The sequence below is a fragment of the Aedes albopictus genome, chromosome 2 (assembly GCF_035046485.1).
Source record: "Aedes albopictus strain Foshan chromosome 2, AalbF5, whole genome shotgun sequence".
In the NCBI taxonomy this organism is placed as follows: Eukaryota; Metazoa; Arthropoda; class Insecta; order Diptera; family Culicidae; genus Aedes; species Aedes albopictus.
In genome coordinates this window covers 213476210-213493953 of record NC_085137.1, presented here as the reverse complement: position 1 = coordinate 213493953, position 17744 = coordinate 213476210, and the positions used below count along the sequence as shown (strand labels likewise).

At 38.4% G+C, this 17744-nt stretch overlaps 1 protein-coding gene across 1 annotated transcript; it reads left to right on the top strand.

Moving 5' to 3' along the window:
* Positions 1 to 11355: 11355 nt before the first annotated feature.
* On the top strand, positions 11356 to 16954 carry LOC109623132 (ATPase inhibitor mai-2, mitochondrial). The gene is made up of 3 exons (XM_020077617.3): positions 11356 to 11516; positions 16477 to 16618; positions 16681 to 16954. The coding sequence occupies exons 1-3, from the start codon at positions 11467 to 11469 to the stop codon at positions 16816 to 16818; spliced, it is 330 nt and encodes a 109-aa protein (XP_019933176.2). The 5' UTR covers positions 11356 to 11466; the 3' UTR covers positions 16819 to 16954.
* The last annotated feature ends 790 nt before the right edge of the window (positions 16955 to 17744 follow it).

Genomic DNA, 17744 nt, shown 5'->3' with positions numbered 1-17744 from the left:
ACCTACCATCGTCCATACCGCGAAAAACGGGAGGCTGCGGTGGGCGGGTCACGTCATCAGGATGTCGGATAGCAACCCGACTAAAATGGTTCTCGAGAGTCATCCGACCGGTACAAGAAGACGTGGAGCGCAGCGAGCTAGGTGGGTCGACCAAGTGGAGGACGATCTGCGGACCCTACGCAGAGTGCGGAACTGGAGACAAACAGCCATGGACCGAGTGGAATGGAGGCGGCTACTATGTACAGCAGAGGCCACCCCGGCCTTAGCCTGATCGGTAAGTAAGGTAAGTAAGACATCACCTATTATTCCAATCACTTTTTTTCGGGTTTTCGTTGGATGGAAATGGGAGCCACATGCCTATAATGAGTATAGATATTTATGTCGTTTTCGTTTTTGATTCAGTTCCAACCTGGGTTGGAACTGGATGAGATCACAGTTTCAACCCCAACCCGACTTCGGGTTCGCTTGTACTAAAGTTTGTTTGAGTTTGTTTGACGTTTGTTTGTTTACACATTTTCCGCCAATCCAGTTCCAACCCAGGTTCAAAAACGAATTCGACATTAGTAGAGTAAACATAGATCCGCGATAATGAATCCGTTGTATCCAAACGAACTGCCAAATTTGTATCCAAACGAGCATGACGTCACGATTCTAACAACAACAACATTAGGTAGAGTGACAATGGGTATTATCGGCAGGTTTGTTCTCTTCGTCATGGGGGGGGGGGGGGGGGGTGGACTTTTGTCAGCCAAATATTTTCTGAAATTTGGGCATATAACTCAGCTTGGTTAGGAAAGATTCGATGCCAAATCTGAGTTCAACAAGTTTTAAAAAACCCCGCATGACGAAGAGAACAAAACTGCCGAGAATAGGTAATTTCTCCTACTACAACATCAGGTAACGATTATCCTCAAGATTGAATATCCTACATTTTTTAAATCTTTTCGAAAATGATCGAAATCGGAAAGTAGCATGCCATGTGTGTCTCGACAACAAACCGTCAATCAGTTTTGTTCGTTTTGTTTCTTGTGCTTCTTGGTTTTGGTTCGAGGGACTGCTGTCGATACATCGAAGAAATCTGCCGGGCGCAGACCATCAAAGTGCCGGGTGTTGTTCATTCGATCATCATCATATGGAAAAGGTAGAATAACACAAAGACTAATTCTGTGCAGCGGACAGTGAGTGTGAAAAAGTTACGTGTTTGAAGTAAAAGGCCCGGTGCAGTGCAAGTGGGCCGGTTTGCCGGTGCGTAGAAGAAACGACGAAGCAGTGTTATCATTAGGCACCACCACCATCAAGGGTGTTGTCGCGGAAGCAAGGAGTGGTCCAGGTCAGCGGTTCTCAATCTATTAATATGGTTGCATGTCACTCACTGTTATAAAACTTCCTAATGAAATATGAAAAAAGTTGCATATTCTGCATTAAGGCCCATAACTGAAGAGCTTCCGATAATTCTCTGAATTTCTGAACCTATTTTAGTTATGTTGTTTTCTAACGGAAAACATTGGTTAGAGGAGTTGTACTCTCCATCAGGAATTTCTTCGCAGATTCCTTCAGAAATTTCTTATAAGATTCTTACATAAATGTCTCCAGAGTTTCTTCCAGGTATTCGTCCATGTATATTAGACTGGGTCAACAAAGTCGATTTTTCGGAACAAAGCTTTTTCGATTCCTTTTAGCGTCCAAAGCAACTGTGCAAAATTTGGGAGCGATTGGTTGCTTCCCCGTATTCCGCATTGCGATTGAAATTTGTATGTAATTTTGTATGTGAAAACGTGCTTTTTTGCATTTTTCTCATAAATTGTAATTTTTCGCCTAAAACGATCTAACTAATGACGTTGAAGTATAGTCTAGGATATGCTGAAAAACTTTGCCGAAGACCGCAAAGTGATCCGACACTTGTGAAAAAAGTTATAACGTACAGATTGCCTGGTGGTGCTTAACATTTAACATGTAAAGGAATAACATCAATAACACTAGTTTACAAAATAAAACGAAAATCGTGAACTTCTGTCAACGACCAAAATTTTTGAAGCACAATTTAGTACTGATTTCGAAACCGTGCTTCAAAAATGTTTAAGTAGAGCACTTTTTGAGTTCTAGCTCAATATCGAGTTTTACAACTTTTAAAAATATGGAATTTACTAAAATTCAAATATCTTGCGTTTTGTTCAACCAATTTCAAATCTTTTTCCATAAATTATAAGCTGAATACAATACCATTCGATCATCTGAATGCAGATTTTGCGTCAGATTGATGAAATACAAGATATTGGCGAGTTTTAGGGACGATCTCCTTAAATTTTAGCCAAATTTCCAAAAATATGTGAAGAAATGTATTTTTTTTCAATAAGAAAAAAACAATCTAAAAATTCTTTCTCAACGTTTATTTGACACATCATATGTAGGCGAGTTACAGTAAAAATTCAGCTCAATCGTAGCATTGATTACGGAGAATGAGATGTGTGAAGTGAGCGACGTTGCTTAAAAATAGAACAAAAATTGATTTCAAATCATCAACCTTGTATGAAAAGTCGAAAAAAGTTCCGCTCTACTGTAATTTTTTTCCTTCGCGTTTTCGAACTCAGGGCATGATTCTACACCAAAAATGATCATCAGCTTACCGAGTTCAAAAATGCTGTAAACTAGTGTAATAAAATCTCAATTTTTGGCCTAAGTTACCAGGCGAATAACTTTTTTCACAAGCGTCGGATTACTTTGCGGTCTTCGGCAAAGGTTTTCGGCATATCCTTAGGCTATAATTTAACGTCATTAGTTACAGGGTATTCTACAAAAGAATTCAACTTATGAGTAAAATGAAAAAAAGTATGTTTGCCCATACTAACTTCCATATACAAATTTCAATCGCAATGCGGAATACGGGGACGCAACCAATCGCTCCCAAATTTTGCACAGTTGTTTTGGACGCCAATATAGATTGAAAAAGTTTTGTTCCGGGTTGATACAATCAAATTTATAGTTTCTCACAACGTTGACCCACTCTAATGTATATTTACATCCTGCAATTCATCTAGCGATTCCTTCAAAAATTCACCAGAATTTTTTCTTTGGGGTTCTTCTAAGAATTTCTTCAAAAATTCTTATCAAAATTCTTTCTTTAGATTTTCTTTTTTCAGGAAATCTATCAGAAATTCCTCAAACGATTCCTTTAGACATTTCTTTAGGGAATTTCTCCTAGAATCATTTCTGATTCTGTCATATGATTTCTCCAAGAATTCCTCTTGAAATTTCACAAGAAGTTCTCCTTCAGGGAATGTATCAGAAACTAATCCACCGATTCCATCATAGATTTCTTCGGATATTGCTCCAAGAATTTTTGTATTGTGCTTCCTTCAGAATAACTTCTAAAATTTTACAAGAAATTTTCCTCGTCTTCTTTCTTAGCACTTCCACTTCCAATTAACTGCGAGCTTCCTCCGCCAATGACCATTTTGCAAATGCGTATATCGTGTGGCAGGCACGAGAATATTATATGATCAATGAAGTCAAGTAAATTTTCATTACGAAAAGTTCCTGGACCGAACGGGAATCGAATCCTTCACCCTCAGCATGGTCGAGCTGAATACCCGCGGGGATCATTCAAAAGTTTCTCCAGGGATTATACTTTGGCATTTTTTTTTCAAGAATCCCCCCAGAAATGTTTCATTCTTCTAGGAATATCCTTCGAAGGTACTCCAGAAGTTTTTCCTACAAATTTCTACAATTTTCCAGGGAGTTTTTCAAATATGTCTTCGAAGATTCGTTCAGAAATTTATCCATGGTTTTTATATAAAATTTATTCAAGCTTTTCCCCTGAGGGAGTGCTTCAGATATTGCTATGAGGATTTTTATCCATGAATCCCTCCAGAAAATCCTCAAAAAAAAGAGATATCTATGATTTCCTACATTCATCAGGATTCAAAAGTTCTCCTAAATCTTTTTCTTCGCGTGACGTACTCACTGGTGCAAAGCCACAGCTTAGTGTTCTATGAGTACTTCCACAGCTTTTGACTGAGAGCTTCCTCTGCCAATGACCATTTTGCATGCGTATATCGTGTGGCAGGCACGAAGATATCCTATGTCCAAGGAAATCATTGAAATTTCTATTGCGAAAAGTTCCAATACCCATGTTCTGAATACTCTTTACAGCTATGACCATATCGGATATTTCTTCATGGACTCTTTCAAGGATTTTTGATATTTCTGCAGAGTTCGGAAGAAAATTCGTTCTGTAGTTCTTCCTTCAGAAATTCCTAATGGAACTCCTCTGAGCATGCATGCGAAAATTTGCTCAGAGGTGCTTGCAAGGTTTCTTCAGACATTGCTCTACTATTTAGTGCTCTACTACTCCCAGAAAATCCTCCAGCTGTGCCTCCAGTGATTCCATCAGTGATTTCTCTAGAGGTTGCTGCACAGATTGCTTTCTGGAGTTCTTACAAAAATTCTTCCAGAGATTTTTGGATCTTTACTCCAGAGATTCCTGCAGTAATTCATCCAAAGATTCCGACAGGAATTCTCTCACAGATATACCAGCGAGAATTTTCCCAGAAAATCTAGCAAAAAAATCTTCAGGAAATCTTGCAAGAATTTCTTCAGAGTTTTCCTTGGCCTGATCACGGGGGATTGACGAAACTAAAGTGGAAATGCATCATTACATATTAACTACACGGTGTTCAATAAGTTCGGATACACAGTAAAATTGAATTTATTTCCCATCTGTAATTCAGATTTGCAAAGTGAATGTATTAATTGAAAGCTCACATAATGCTGATCAAATACAGTATATGTTTTGAAATAAACTGTCCTTTATCCTTTTGTAATAATTGCAAATGTGTATAAAGTTCCTTTCGGCCGGCACGCACGTCTGTCATTGGTATTTCGTCTAGTTTTTATTGAGTAATGGTGTTAAGTTAAATCAAATTAGGTCGTTGTCCTCAGCATTAGTGGTAGCAACTATGGCCATACGAAATAATCTATAAGATTCAGATTGGGTGAAGTACGGACTCATTTTATTTTGATCTTTTAAACCGCTAAAATTGCCACTGAACATGTTTTAATGATTTTGGTTTTGTCAAAAAGCAAGGCTGCGTTATATCCCAGTTAGATCCATAATTATCTTTTCCAAAACATGATTATATCCCTATAGTGGCAAATTTTAACCAAAATTGGCTTTATATAATGTATTTATGCCTTTTTCATAGATTTAAGCACATTTTTACTAAACTTGCAAATTTATCATCATATCATCACTGAAATAGCAGTGTAAAGCTTTTGTCTATTAATTTAGTTATTTTAATTTAGTATAGAGAGATATAAACTCAAAAGTCAACGTTTTAGACTTCTGTACCTTTAGCAACTTATCGAAAATTATTCCAGCGTGCCGGAGCTAACAAACATTAGATACATCTAAGGCTTATAAAAACGCAGAAAAATCTTTTTTAAACTCAAAAAAATCCTGTGTAAAAACAACAAAAATAATTATCGTTCCCCGGCTAATAATTTTATTTTTTGATTTCAAAAATAAATATTCTTTGGTTTAATAATCAAAATTGTTGTTTTCAAAAAAGCCAGCTGTCAACATCTACAAATAAAATTTTTGTTGAATTTACAATTTTTTTAATGTTTTGGCAAATCAACAATGATTCCAAGCGGGAATCGAACACACACTTCTGGAATGCTGATGAGTTACTGCGCGTTGTTCATTGTAGCCACAACTGCTCTTGAAAATTGATCAATAAATGTGAATCACTTTCTACGTTATGGACGCTTGACGCTTTCCGATATTGCCAAAACATGATCATATATTATCGGTTAGCGTGATTTTCCTCTATGGTTGGTGGTGCCAACAACACTCAAAATTTGGCAGAAGGCACTTACAAAGTTGCAATCTTTTCCGCATACACTAGTGTGTCAGCTGCCTGTCATTTCGACGTGAACATTTCTTGGATTTACAATAATTTTTGGAATCAAAAATAAAAAAGTATTTCAAACAAAAAAATATTTTTTTAAATTTACAATTTTTGTCTCGTTCAGCTGTTGTATTGAAAACAACAAATTTTATAGTTGAATGAACAAAATAAAATTGTAGAATTGAAAAATAAGTCTGTTTATAACAAAAATGAGCTTCAAAAATATATTTTTTTGATTCAATAAGATGAAATTTCTCTGCGTGAAAAAGTAGAAAAAGACTTTATTCAAAACCATATGCTATAATTGATCCCGAACTTATTGAACACCGTGTACAGTCGGAACCCGCTCGTTGAGCCACAACCTCCACCCAACCAACGAATTCGATTCGCTAGTTGGGTGAAGTGACAGCAGCACAAGGGGCGTGCTCATTGTTTTTTTAATCATGTTTAGGTTGAAATCAAAAAAGAAAATTTTTCAATTTGTTTCACATTCAGAGCAAAACTGATACGTTTTGCAAGATACATATATGGCCAATGCGAGAAATAATTATTTTCACCCATTTTTAGTCGGTGAAGTGAAAATATAGATGTTTATGAAACCACCCGGACCAAAAGCAAGCACAAAACGCTTTCAACGATCGACAAAATAAAGATTGCCGATGTTTTGGATTTGTTTCGAAGTAATTGTACATATTCTTTCTTTTTTTAAGTAATATGAAATATAAATTGTTTTCGATTATCAGTAAAGTTTAAGAAACCAAAAACTCATTAGCTCGCCCCTCGGAATTACAGATTGGTTGTCATTTTCAGTTTGACATTGAATTATGACATCCAGGTACTTTTTAGTTGGCTGACAGCTCAACTAACGGGGCCCCAACTAAAAAGTCACCCAACTATTAAGCCCCCAACCAGCGGGTCATGACTGTATATAATTATTATTTAGTGAATAGGTACAGCACTTTAGTGCGCCTCTAACGATTCAGCGTGGATCGGCTGCTTTCAGACAAAGTATCAAATATACTTTATGAACATGATGTACCGCCTGGGCTTAGTAGATTTTAGCCTATTCCTCTCCTTCTCATGTTGATCGGTTGATATTTGACCAATCTTAGCTGTTTATATTTATCTCAAGTACATACATTTGCTGCATTATTGCACAATATTGAATAATATAAACTCAAATATTTCTATATTGTACCGTATGCGTGACAATGTTTGTACCATTGTAACATAACGTTCCAGTACCACTTGTGAATACAATAAATTGTTTTTTTTTGCAGGCTGTCATAGTCAGAGCTGCATAATATCAGTCATGTCAGTTGACTACTGATGTTGCACTACCGTCACTATCACTGCAGGCCGATCAATATCAGGACGACTATGACAGGCAACGACTTGATACTGATCCACTCTCCAGATCACTATCATGGCAACTGAACAGATATTTTGGCGATTCTAGCCAAATCTCGAACTTTTTAATGACAAACATGTAATACTTGTTATTTTATGCCATACATTATTAAAAAATCATAACTGAAGTTGTTTATTTCGATTTTTGATCGAATTTGGGTAGGGTGCGAATACAAAAATTTCGATTTTCTTAGTTTGACACTTGCACAATGACTAAGTGCATTTGTGACTACTCGTAATTTGTCTACGTAAATGTCGAAAAGTGACTTTACAGTCACCGTGGGAGTTTCACATTTAAAAATCAAATTGTTTGAGTTTTTTCTATTTTGACATTGTCTAATGGTGTAGACATACAATAAAATTATTGTATTCTTCCGACAGCTGGCTGGCGGGAGACTAAATCATATCAAAAGTTGCATAGTTCACATCACTTACCAATGTGAATCCAGAGCTATGTAACTTTCTATCCCTTCCATTCCCTTGTAACAAACTTCCTTCCTGTGACAACGGTCGGAATGCGGAGGTACACACGGTCTCTAGTAGCAACGGATGTCACACTAACATTCCTCCCATTCCCCGATGACCGTAAGGACGTGGCCGGCGCCGGTACTGACAATGTTAAGTTTTGAACCTTCAAAATTGCACATTGAGGATGGAAAGCTTCACCCAGGCCCCATCCTTTTGGTTCCCTGTGCAATGTTGACTGTTCTGGTCAGTAACGGAGTAGCAACTACGAATTGTACGGTCATCTCATGCTTATGCTCATTTTGACATTGCCTAATGGTGTAGACATCAACACTCAAAAAATAATTTAGTGTCGCTATTGGTTCTGGAATTTGGTACGGGATCGATAGTAAACATGCTCTCGTCGGAAAACAAAAAAAAAACGGAAGACTTTCTCACATGGCGCTACTTCAAGCGCTACTCGTTGCTCCCGGATGCCTTTGGTATTCATGTGAGTTTTTTTTTTCTATGGTCGAAGTTGATGGCCCCCATAATTTTCCTTTTCGATCTTCCGTGCCGTTAAGTAGCTGATTTCGCGTTTTTTGCCATTTTTTCATTCAGGGCACATAATTGGGCCAAATCTTCTTTGTGGTGGCAGCGATAGCTTTCGTAATCCATGCTATCCCGAGCAGAGAAGAATAGCAAATTGATAACAACAGAATCACATAGCCTGTTTTATATCATAATTTGTTATTATTAACTTATCAAAGTATTGCTTTTCTATAACATGTTTTGTTGGGCAATCTTATTTTGTTATGATCAAGTTATTGGGATACATCCACTAAATAATATTTCGATAACATATTTTGTTGTAGAACAAGTTTAGTTATGATTCTACTATTGAGAATGTACAGATATGTGATGAACAATAACGCAACAAAAACTAGTTTTGAAATTCACTGTTATAGAGTTGTTATTGAATATAACAAAACAGGTTATTGAATTGGTCTTCCAGGATCACTTTTTTGTTATGATATTTGTTATTTTGCCGCTTATGACAGACAAGTTTATAACATAAGGTTGATGAAAGGTACGAGGAGGGGGGGCAAAAATAAATAAGGAACAAACAAAAAAAAAAAACTATTGAAAAATTACAAATTATACTAACGATTTAAAAAATATTTTTCAACTATTGAAAAATAGTTGCTTGTGAAAAAATTTTCTTTCGAAAATGGAATCAAGGGCAGCTATGTTTTTTTTTTGCCCCTTCAATATTTTGGGATTTTTGAGGGGGGAGAGGATGACATAAAACAAATTAAATGTTTGCATCGGCCTAATATGTTATTTTAATAACTTAAAAACTACTGATTCTATTATTCAGTTATTATGCCAAAATAACATATTGTATTATGCTCGAGATATTTTCATCTGCTCGGTCAACCTTGGACGACCAGTGGACACCTTCGCGAATAGTCTCCCTTGGTTTTTTCGGTCTAGGACCGTTTTACGGCCCACCTAAACACTCCTGAGATGTCTTTTTTAACATTTGCGCGTTGGCAAATCATGACTGCCACTGCAACCTCTTCATGGTGCAAATTTTTAACTTAAGAAATCGGATTTTTTTACTCACAGCCTACTATGATATGAGTTAGAGCTTGTATGTGCAAGTGATATAGGAACCTTATTTGTACGATGCTGGAAACACTATCACGGATACGGTAAAACTATTACTTTTAATCGATTTCTACGGTTAATCTTTGAGCTAATCTTGATAAAATGTCAATCATATAAACAATAGTTTCTATAAACTTAATCAATAAGCGATAAATAAACAGTAATGCAAGAATGTTTTGGATCGCTGGACAAGTGTTTGGCTCGTTTACCTATGCATCGTTTCGGAGGCTTGGTTTCGGGCTGTGATATTTGGTAGGCTTGCAGCGTATGTTTGTCTTACAACTTTGTCAAAGAACATAATAATCCAGCCTGCGAGCATCGCTTGGCCATCCTTAAAAATATTTCATACCACTGTAGGTACAGTTTGGAGACGTTGTATGACAGACCGACTCTACAGGTCTTCTGGAATAAGTTGTGGGGGGAAGAGTCAGACTCTTGCAAGGTGATATGAAACATTCTTGGTAGGAAGCAAAGGTTCATAGTTAAATTATGAAGCTAACGCATGATGACCTCAATGAGTCTCGACATTTTGGACGAAAATTACTACTTTTCGGAAAGGCTAGTGCAACAATTGACTCATGTGTCAGTTGTATGCTGTTTGAATAAGAATCTGCTGTAAACACACCATGTGGTTTCATCTGAGTTTGTGTTGCATAACAGTTCAAGATTCAATAATTATTATTTGGCAGTGTCATGAAAGTCTCCATGGAATAGTTGATTTACTTTATTGTTCTTCCCATAACTGTCCCTTTAGCACTAAACAGCAACTAACTGACGTCTTGAAAAGAACCTAACAAATTACATGGACATTACTACAAAAAGCAACTTTCCCACTTTCTATCGTAACCTTCCGGGTCAGTTTGCAACACTGTCTTCTTGAATGCCACCTTATCCGTGCACGTCAGGTAAACTGCTTCAGAAGTATTATGTTCTTTCCTATCCAAGGCCTTTTTAGAGGGTTCATCGCTACTCAGCGACCGGCTAGTAACCTTTTAAACAGAAAAAAGGGATTTCTTCAGAGATTCTCTCGGGGATATCTCTAGTAGCTGGGCCAGAGATTCTCCTAGGAATTTGTGCAGGAATTTCTCCAGGGTTTTTTTTTTCTTCTCATAACTACCTTCAGGAATTCCTTCTGAGATTCTTGTTGCGATTTCCTTGGGGATTTCTCCAGAAGTTGGGTTAGGGATTCCTCTAAGATTTATTCCAGGAATTGCTCTAGGTTTTTTTTTCTCATAACTCCTCAGGAATTCGTTCTGAGATTCTTGGAGGTATTCCTCCGGAAATACCTTCAGAAATTCTTTGAAAGTTCACCAAAGCTAACTTCAGAAATTACACCAGGGATTCCTTTAGAAATTTAGCTGCAGCTTCCTCAAATAATTTGTCCAATAATTGATCTTTAGGAGTTTTCCATAAATTCCTCTACAAATTGCCTAGGCGATTTTTGTGGAAAATGCTCCTGGGATGTTGTTTAAAAAATGTTTAAGGTATTTTCTAGAAGTTCTTCCAAGTATTCCTTCAGGGATGGCTTCATACACTTCTCCTGGTTCCTTCACCAATTTTTACAAAGTTTCTCTCATGAATTCCTTTGAAAATTTCTTCAGTAAGTATCATTCCTAAGCCTACATTTAAAATAAAGACCTCGTGTACAATACAAGCCAGCTTTACTATAAAACATGATGTTCTGGAAGTGGATAAAAAATTTTCTATGGCAATGCAGGTTTTAAATTCGCACCAAAAATGTTGTCTCTTCTTTTTGGAACAGACCATATCGACTAAATTATTACTATAGAGCTTGAGAATCGCTGACCCCAGTAAATATTAGATTGCGACTGTGTACCACCACGATCTGTACATGTGTGTGTGCGTATATTCCACCCCACCAGTACCTCAGCACGTAGCCGAAATTTCCTACTATCGCCATCATTAGATCGTAGACCCTTGAACTAATCTGGTGCGCACTTTTGTTGGTGGAAGCAGTGAAAGACCTAATACCCTATAGTAAATTTTGTGTTGCAACGTTCCTGAAAAGATGCAGTCGCTTCGGAAGACGACCACATGGATTGCACCGTCCGCCATGAGGTAAGTGCAGTTGATTATACTATGCTTTTATGAAGTTCAAATCTACTTCCCAATTTTGATTTTGTGCGCTGAATTTTTCAATCAATGTCATAAAGAAAAGACGTAGAATGTTGGGGTTTTGCTGTGCGGATGAATCCAGTTAGCGATATTTTGGCTCGTCTGGCTAATAATAGATGTTTTCTTTTTCTGATCTGATTGTTGGTCATTTTTATTGATATGTTAGATTCAATTTAGCATAGGAAATAATCTTATCAGCCATTGGTTACCGTGTGTTGATGTTGGTTCTCCAGTGATTTTTTTGTTTGGTAATTCTTGCAAATGCCGTTAGGTATATGGATGAGATCATGCACCAAGCAAATTTATCAGCATATTGCTTGTCATGCAATCAATCGACCACAATACGCAATGTTGAAAAAAAAAACAATTTTTTAAGAATAGAACTTTAACCATACTAGTTAACATTATAATCGTTTGTTTACAATTCCTAATCATATCACATGTTATACACCGTTGAACAACTATTCGAACCACATGTTAAGCATATTTACCCATACTAGACAAAATTGCATTAAATTTCAAAAATTGACAATTATCGTAATAAGAGTTGTGTGCTCCGAAATGAGTTTGTTTATCAGTAGGTTTCATGATTGTGGATTATCACCTCAGGTGCACACCGATAACTCTGCCCTGTGCGAATGGAACGAATATACGCTAAATATAGCCCTTGTATCTGCTTCTGATGGTGTGTATACATTTGATTCCCAAACACTTTGACCGTTTTTTTTTGTGCGTTACATCGTATTTACATCGTCCGCACGCTTGGTTGTATGCTGTTTGAATAAGAATCTGCTGTAAACACACCATGTGGCTTCATCTGAGTTTGTGTTGCATAACGATTCAAGATTCAATAATTATTATTTGACAGTGTTATCAAAGTCTGCATGGAATGGCTTATGATTTACAATATTATTCTTTCTATAACTGTCCCTATGTCAATCTATGTCGATGCTGTGAGATGCTGTGATTCATTTTTATTACTTTTACTGGATTTCAGATTTTACTCCAGTTATTGTAATCATTTGATTTATTTAGAAATGGTTAAATGCCCCACATAAGACATCAATCTCTTCTACCAAATCTCCACAATATAGTCAAGTTTAGAACAGTCGGAAGAAATTTGAAAATATCTAGTATTATTCAAAACATGGAACCATCCTCCAGAAATTCATGCAGGGATTTACTCGGAAATTCCTTCGGGGAATCTTTTAGGATAAACTCCCCAGGCATTACTTAAAAAAAATCTCCAAGGATTCCTCCAGGAACTCTACTTGGGATTCCTTCAGGAACTCCAAGAATTCATCCAGTAATTGTTTAAAGATTTCCTTCGGTAATTCCTCTTGGCATTGCATCCGGGATTCTTTCTGGGGTTTCTTCATGAATTCCTCAAGGGATTCTTTCAGGAACTGCTACAGGGATTCCTCCAGAAATTCCTCCACGAACTCATCTTGGAATTCCTTCAGGATTTTTTCAAGAATTCCTTCTGTGATTTCCTCAGTACTTCCACCTGGGATTTCTAAAGGAATTATTCCTGGGATTCCTCCTGGAATTGATCCAGTGATTCTTCAAGTAATCCCTCCAGGAAGTCCTCCAAGAAGGAATTCAGGGATCTCTCCTTGAATTTCTTCTAAAATTCCTCCAGGCTTTCCTCGTAATTTTCTTCGTCAAACACGTGATTCTGTTGTGTGTTGAATGTCAAAGCATTTAACGTTGTAATATCCTCTTGGCTTAGTTAGCCTAAGCAAAAATCGAGAAATTGACTTTCCTTGAGGTCTTCCTCTCACTATTCCTGCATTGATTCTTTCAGGCATTCCTTTAAAGATTTATCCAGGAATTCCTCGAGGGATCTCTCCAGAAATTTCTCCAACGATTCCTAATTGATCTGTTCCAGTGATTCCAGTCCTCCAGAAATTCCTCCAGAAATTCCTACAGGAATTCCTCCAGAAATTCCTACAGGAATTCCTCCAGAAATTCCTACAGGAATTCCTCCAGAAATTCCTACAGGAATTCCTCCAGAAATTCCTACAGGAATTCCTCCAGAAATTCCTACAGGAATTCCTCCAGAAATTCCTACAGGAATTCCTCCAGAAATTCCTACAGGAATTCCTCCAGAAATTCCTACAGGAATTCCTCCAGAAATTCCTACAGGAATTCCTCCAGAAATTCCTACAGGAATTCCTACAGAAATTCCTACAGGAATTTCTCCAGAAATTCCTACAGGAATTCCCCCAGAAATTCCTACAGGAATTCCTCCAGAAATTCCTACAGGAATTCCTCCAGAAATTCCTACAGGAATTCCTCCAGAAATTCCTACGGGAATTCCTCCAGAAATTCCTACAGGAATTCTTCCAGAAATCCCTACCTGAATTCATCCAAGATGTCCCCCAGGAATTTCTCTAGGAATTCCTCCAGATATTCCTCCAAGAATTCCTCCAGAAATTGCTCCTGGGATTCATCCAGAGATTCCTCCAGGAATTCCTCCAAGGAGTCCACAGTGTTCGTAAACACTGTGAAATAACGCTGCATTTATGTAAACAACCGGTACCTGGCCCAGTGCACTAAAGTGTCATAATTTACAAAAGTGCAGATAACTTTTGATAGCAAAAAGATACATCTCTCAATTTTTGATATGTTGTGTAAAAATGTCCCTGCTTTTGATTGACGCAAAAGTTTTGAAAATCGGTGGTTGCCAACATGGTGAAAAAAAGCTTTTGGTATAAAAATCCAAGATGGCGGCCAAAATAAATATGGCTGACCCATTTTTTTATAACTAAAAATAGTAGCCCTATCTTTCCTCTTTTCAACAACATTTTCTTATGAGGTGATTTTTGGAGAAACTTTTGAGTTATAACGGTTTAAATGGGCCAACAATTGATCAAAATCGAGGGGTCCGCAAAAATGGTTGTGGCTCTAACTAACGGGGGTCCATCAAATTGATTAACAAAATGCATTTTTCTTACTTTTTTGAGGAGGACTTTAAGAAAATCACCACCTCAAACATTTTTAAAGACATGGTGTAAATATGTAGTGGGACGGTCTCAGCGAGAGTTACCCTACAGGAATTCCTCCAGAAATTGCTTTTGGGATTCCTCCAGGATTTCCTCCGGGGATTGCTCCAGGATTTCCTCCGGGGATTCCTCTAGGGATTCCTCAAGGCATTCCTCCATGCATTCCTCCACGAATTCCGCCTGGGATCGAATCCCACTCCCGACAAACTCACAAAATGTGAGTTCTTCCTTCGGAAGGGAAGTAAAGCGTGGGTCCCGAGATGAACTAGCCCAGGGCTAAAAATCCAGGCATTCCTTCTGGAATTCCTCCAGGCATTCCTCCATGCATTCCTCCAAGATTTCCGCCAGGCATTCCTCCAGGAATTCCGTCAGAGAGTTCTCCAGGAATTTCTCCAGGGAGTCCTCCAGGAAGGAATTCAGGGATTCCTCCTCCATGAAGTAACACGTGTTTCTGTTGTGTGCTGAATGTCAAAGTATTAAACGTTGTAATTTTTACTTGGCTTGGTTAGCCTAAGCAAAAAAAATGATTCTTTCAGGTGTGTGAAGAATTAGCATTAAGTTAAAATTCACAAATACAAAGAAATTAAAAAAAATCTTTCAGGCATTCCCTTCATCCAGGAATTCCTCTAGGGATCTCTCCAGGATTTTCTCCAACGATTCCTCCTTGAATTGCTCCAGTGTTTCTTCAAGAAATTTCTACAGGAATTCTTCCAGAAATTCCTACAGGAATTTCTACAGGAGTTCATCCAAGATTACCCCCAGGAATCCCTCCAGAAATTCCTCCTGGCATTCCTCCAGGATTTCCACCAGGGATTCCTCCAGGTATTATTCCAAGAATTCAAGAAGTCATCCAAGAACTCTTTCACAAATTTCCTCAAGAAGTCCTTTAGGAGTTCATCCACATTTCTTCAGGAACTCCTCCAGAGATTCTTCCTAACTCCCTGGAAAAGTCCTTCAGGGATTCTACCAAAAATATTTCAGGGGATTCCTTAGAAATACCCCAAGGAATGCCTTGAGGATTTCAACCAACGATTTTTTTAGGGCTTATCTTAGGATATCCTCAAGATTCCTACCAGGTATATCCTTCCAAAATTTGCGTAGGGAATTCTTCAGAAACTTCTTTTGGTATTTTCCCAAGAAGTTGCCTAAAAATATTTCAGGATTCCTTTGGGATTTCCTCCAACAGTTTCTTCATGAGTTTACTCAGGGATTCCGGAAGGAGTTCTTACAACTTCTTCAGAAACTTCTTTTGGTATTTTCCCAAGAAGTTGCCTAAAAATATTCCAGGGATTCCTTCGGTAATTCCTCGAACAGTTTCTTCTCATGAGTTTACTCAGGGATTGCGGAAGGAGTTCTTACAATAATTCTCTTCCATGGATTTTTTTAGGCATTTCTCTAGGAGATGCTTCAGGAATTCACTAAGGGAAGATTCTTTCGAAATTCACGCATACCTGAAATCTCTTTTTGCATACCTTCCAGCGAATCGTCAAGAATCCCTTCAGGTTATTTCAAGAATTCCATGATTTGAGAGTTCTCCGGGAATACTTCCAGGAAATTCTTCAAGAATTTCTCCAGGAATTCACTTCAGGAATACCTTCAGTGACAGTTTCAAGGCAATCATTTACGAGAATTCCTTCAAGAATTCTTCCAAGGATCCTGTCAGGAATACTTCAATTAACATTGGCATCTGAGATGAGCATGTCGCTATCAGTATATAAAACTGTCTTAAGGGAAATTCCGGCAAGGATGCACTTGGAATAATACAACTGAAGGTTATTTCTTAGAAGAATACAGATCCAGGGCATTCTTCATTACATCAACTAAACTATACTCAAAATTTCAATTTCAATTTAAAAATTTTACATTTTTTCAACTTTTTTTTCAATATTCTACAGGTTTGCCGGAATTAGCAGCCAAATCGGCGAGATGGGCTCTGGCGCAGGAAAGGGGGGTGGTGGTGGTGGCGCTATTCGCGAAGCTGGCGGTGCCTTCGGCAAAATGGAAGCCGCCCATGAAGAGGAATATTTCTTCAAGAAGGTAATGTCCCTATACATGTCTCAATTTGGAATTGTAATCTATGAAGTATGACACAATTGTAGCGCCAAGAACAGCTGCACAAGCTGAAGGAAAAGATTATCGGAAAGGTTGATTTTCACGAGGAATCGATTAAGCATCACGAGGAAGCCATTGCCCGCCATAAGAAGGCCATTGAGGAATTGAGCCGAAAACAGGAGTAAGCTAAAATAGATCCAGGTACACATTACGATTCAGGAAACGAAAATACTTAGTTTTGACTAGTGTGATATAGCGCAACCAACTGGCGTTTATGTGTGTAACTTTGTTTGGAATATATTAACGGGTTTAGATATAGAACACTTTTTGTAGCTAGACTGTTACTTTTCCGTGAAAACCTATCACATCCGGGAAAAATTATCATTGACTTGTATCCTGGTTCCAGACACCTAAAAGCAAACCTGAAGCACTGACCAGCCCTATCCTGTTATTGTTGAGAACCAATCAATGGTCGCAACCCCGCGTTTGCTTCGATCCGGGACGAACCGGCCTTTTCAGGCCCACCTTTCCCATCTTTCCGTGACGCCTGGCTGAGGTTGGACTTTACTATCGACCTCCGGGATTAACAGCCGTCTAGCCTTGCGGGTGCCACTTCACCTGATGGCCGCCTCATAAGTTCCTGCTATTGCTTGTCCATAAGCAATAGCATCCGCTACACCTTTGGGTCTACCCGCGAAAGCGAAGGCGTCAATCTGTTGCGCAACCACCTCCATCGCTGAGAGCCCATCACGTTTCTTGTTTATGGCCCTCGTTAACCACACTCCGTCCAATACCTCACCCGACAAACTAGCCGGGGAGGAGATCGGATTGCCTACGCTGGTACTACGTGCACAGCTCCCTACTCCTCCATTTGCTCTCCTTAACGGAGATCTGGCCAACCCGCTTTTCTTGCGAAGGGGTTAACCTCACCACAGATACCCCACAGGCTGAGTTAATGATCAAGCATCTCTTTCAGCCCCTCGATCCACTGCACGGGCCGCTTGCATCTTGAATTGTGATTAGTAGTCATATTCTTCGCCAGCAGCTACACAGCCGAATCGCAGAATGAGCGGGATCGTCAAGCCCCTGGACAACTGTCCCTACTGCCCCG

Excerpts from the sequence above, each read along its gene's own strand:
- LOC109623132 (XM_020077617.3), top strand. The coding sequence starts at position 11,467 with ATGCAGTCGCTTCGGAAGACGACCACATGGATTGCACCGTCCGCCATG. Across the intron at positions 11,517-16,476 it reads ATTGCACCGTCCGCCATGAG|GTTTGCCGGAATTAGCAGCC; the intron begins GTAAGTGCAGTT and ends AATATTCTACAG. Across the intron at positions 16,619-16,680 it reads AGGAATATTTCTTCAAGAAG|CGCCAAGAACAGCTGCACAA; the intron begins GTAATGTCCCTA and ends ACACAATTGTAG.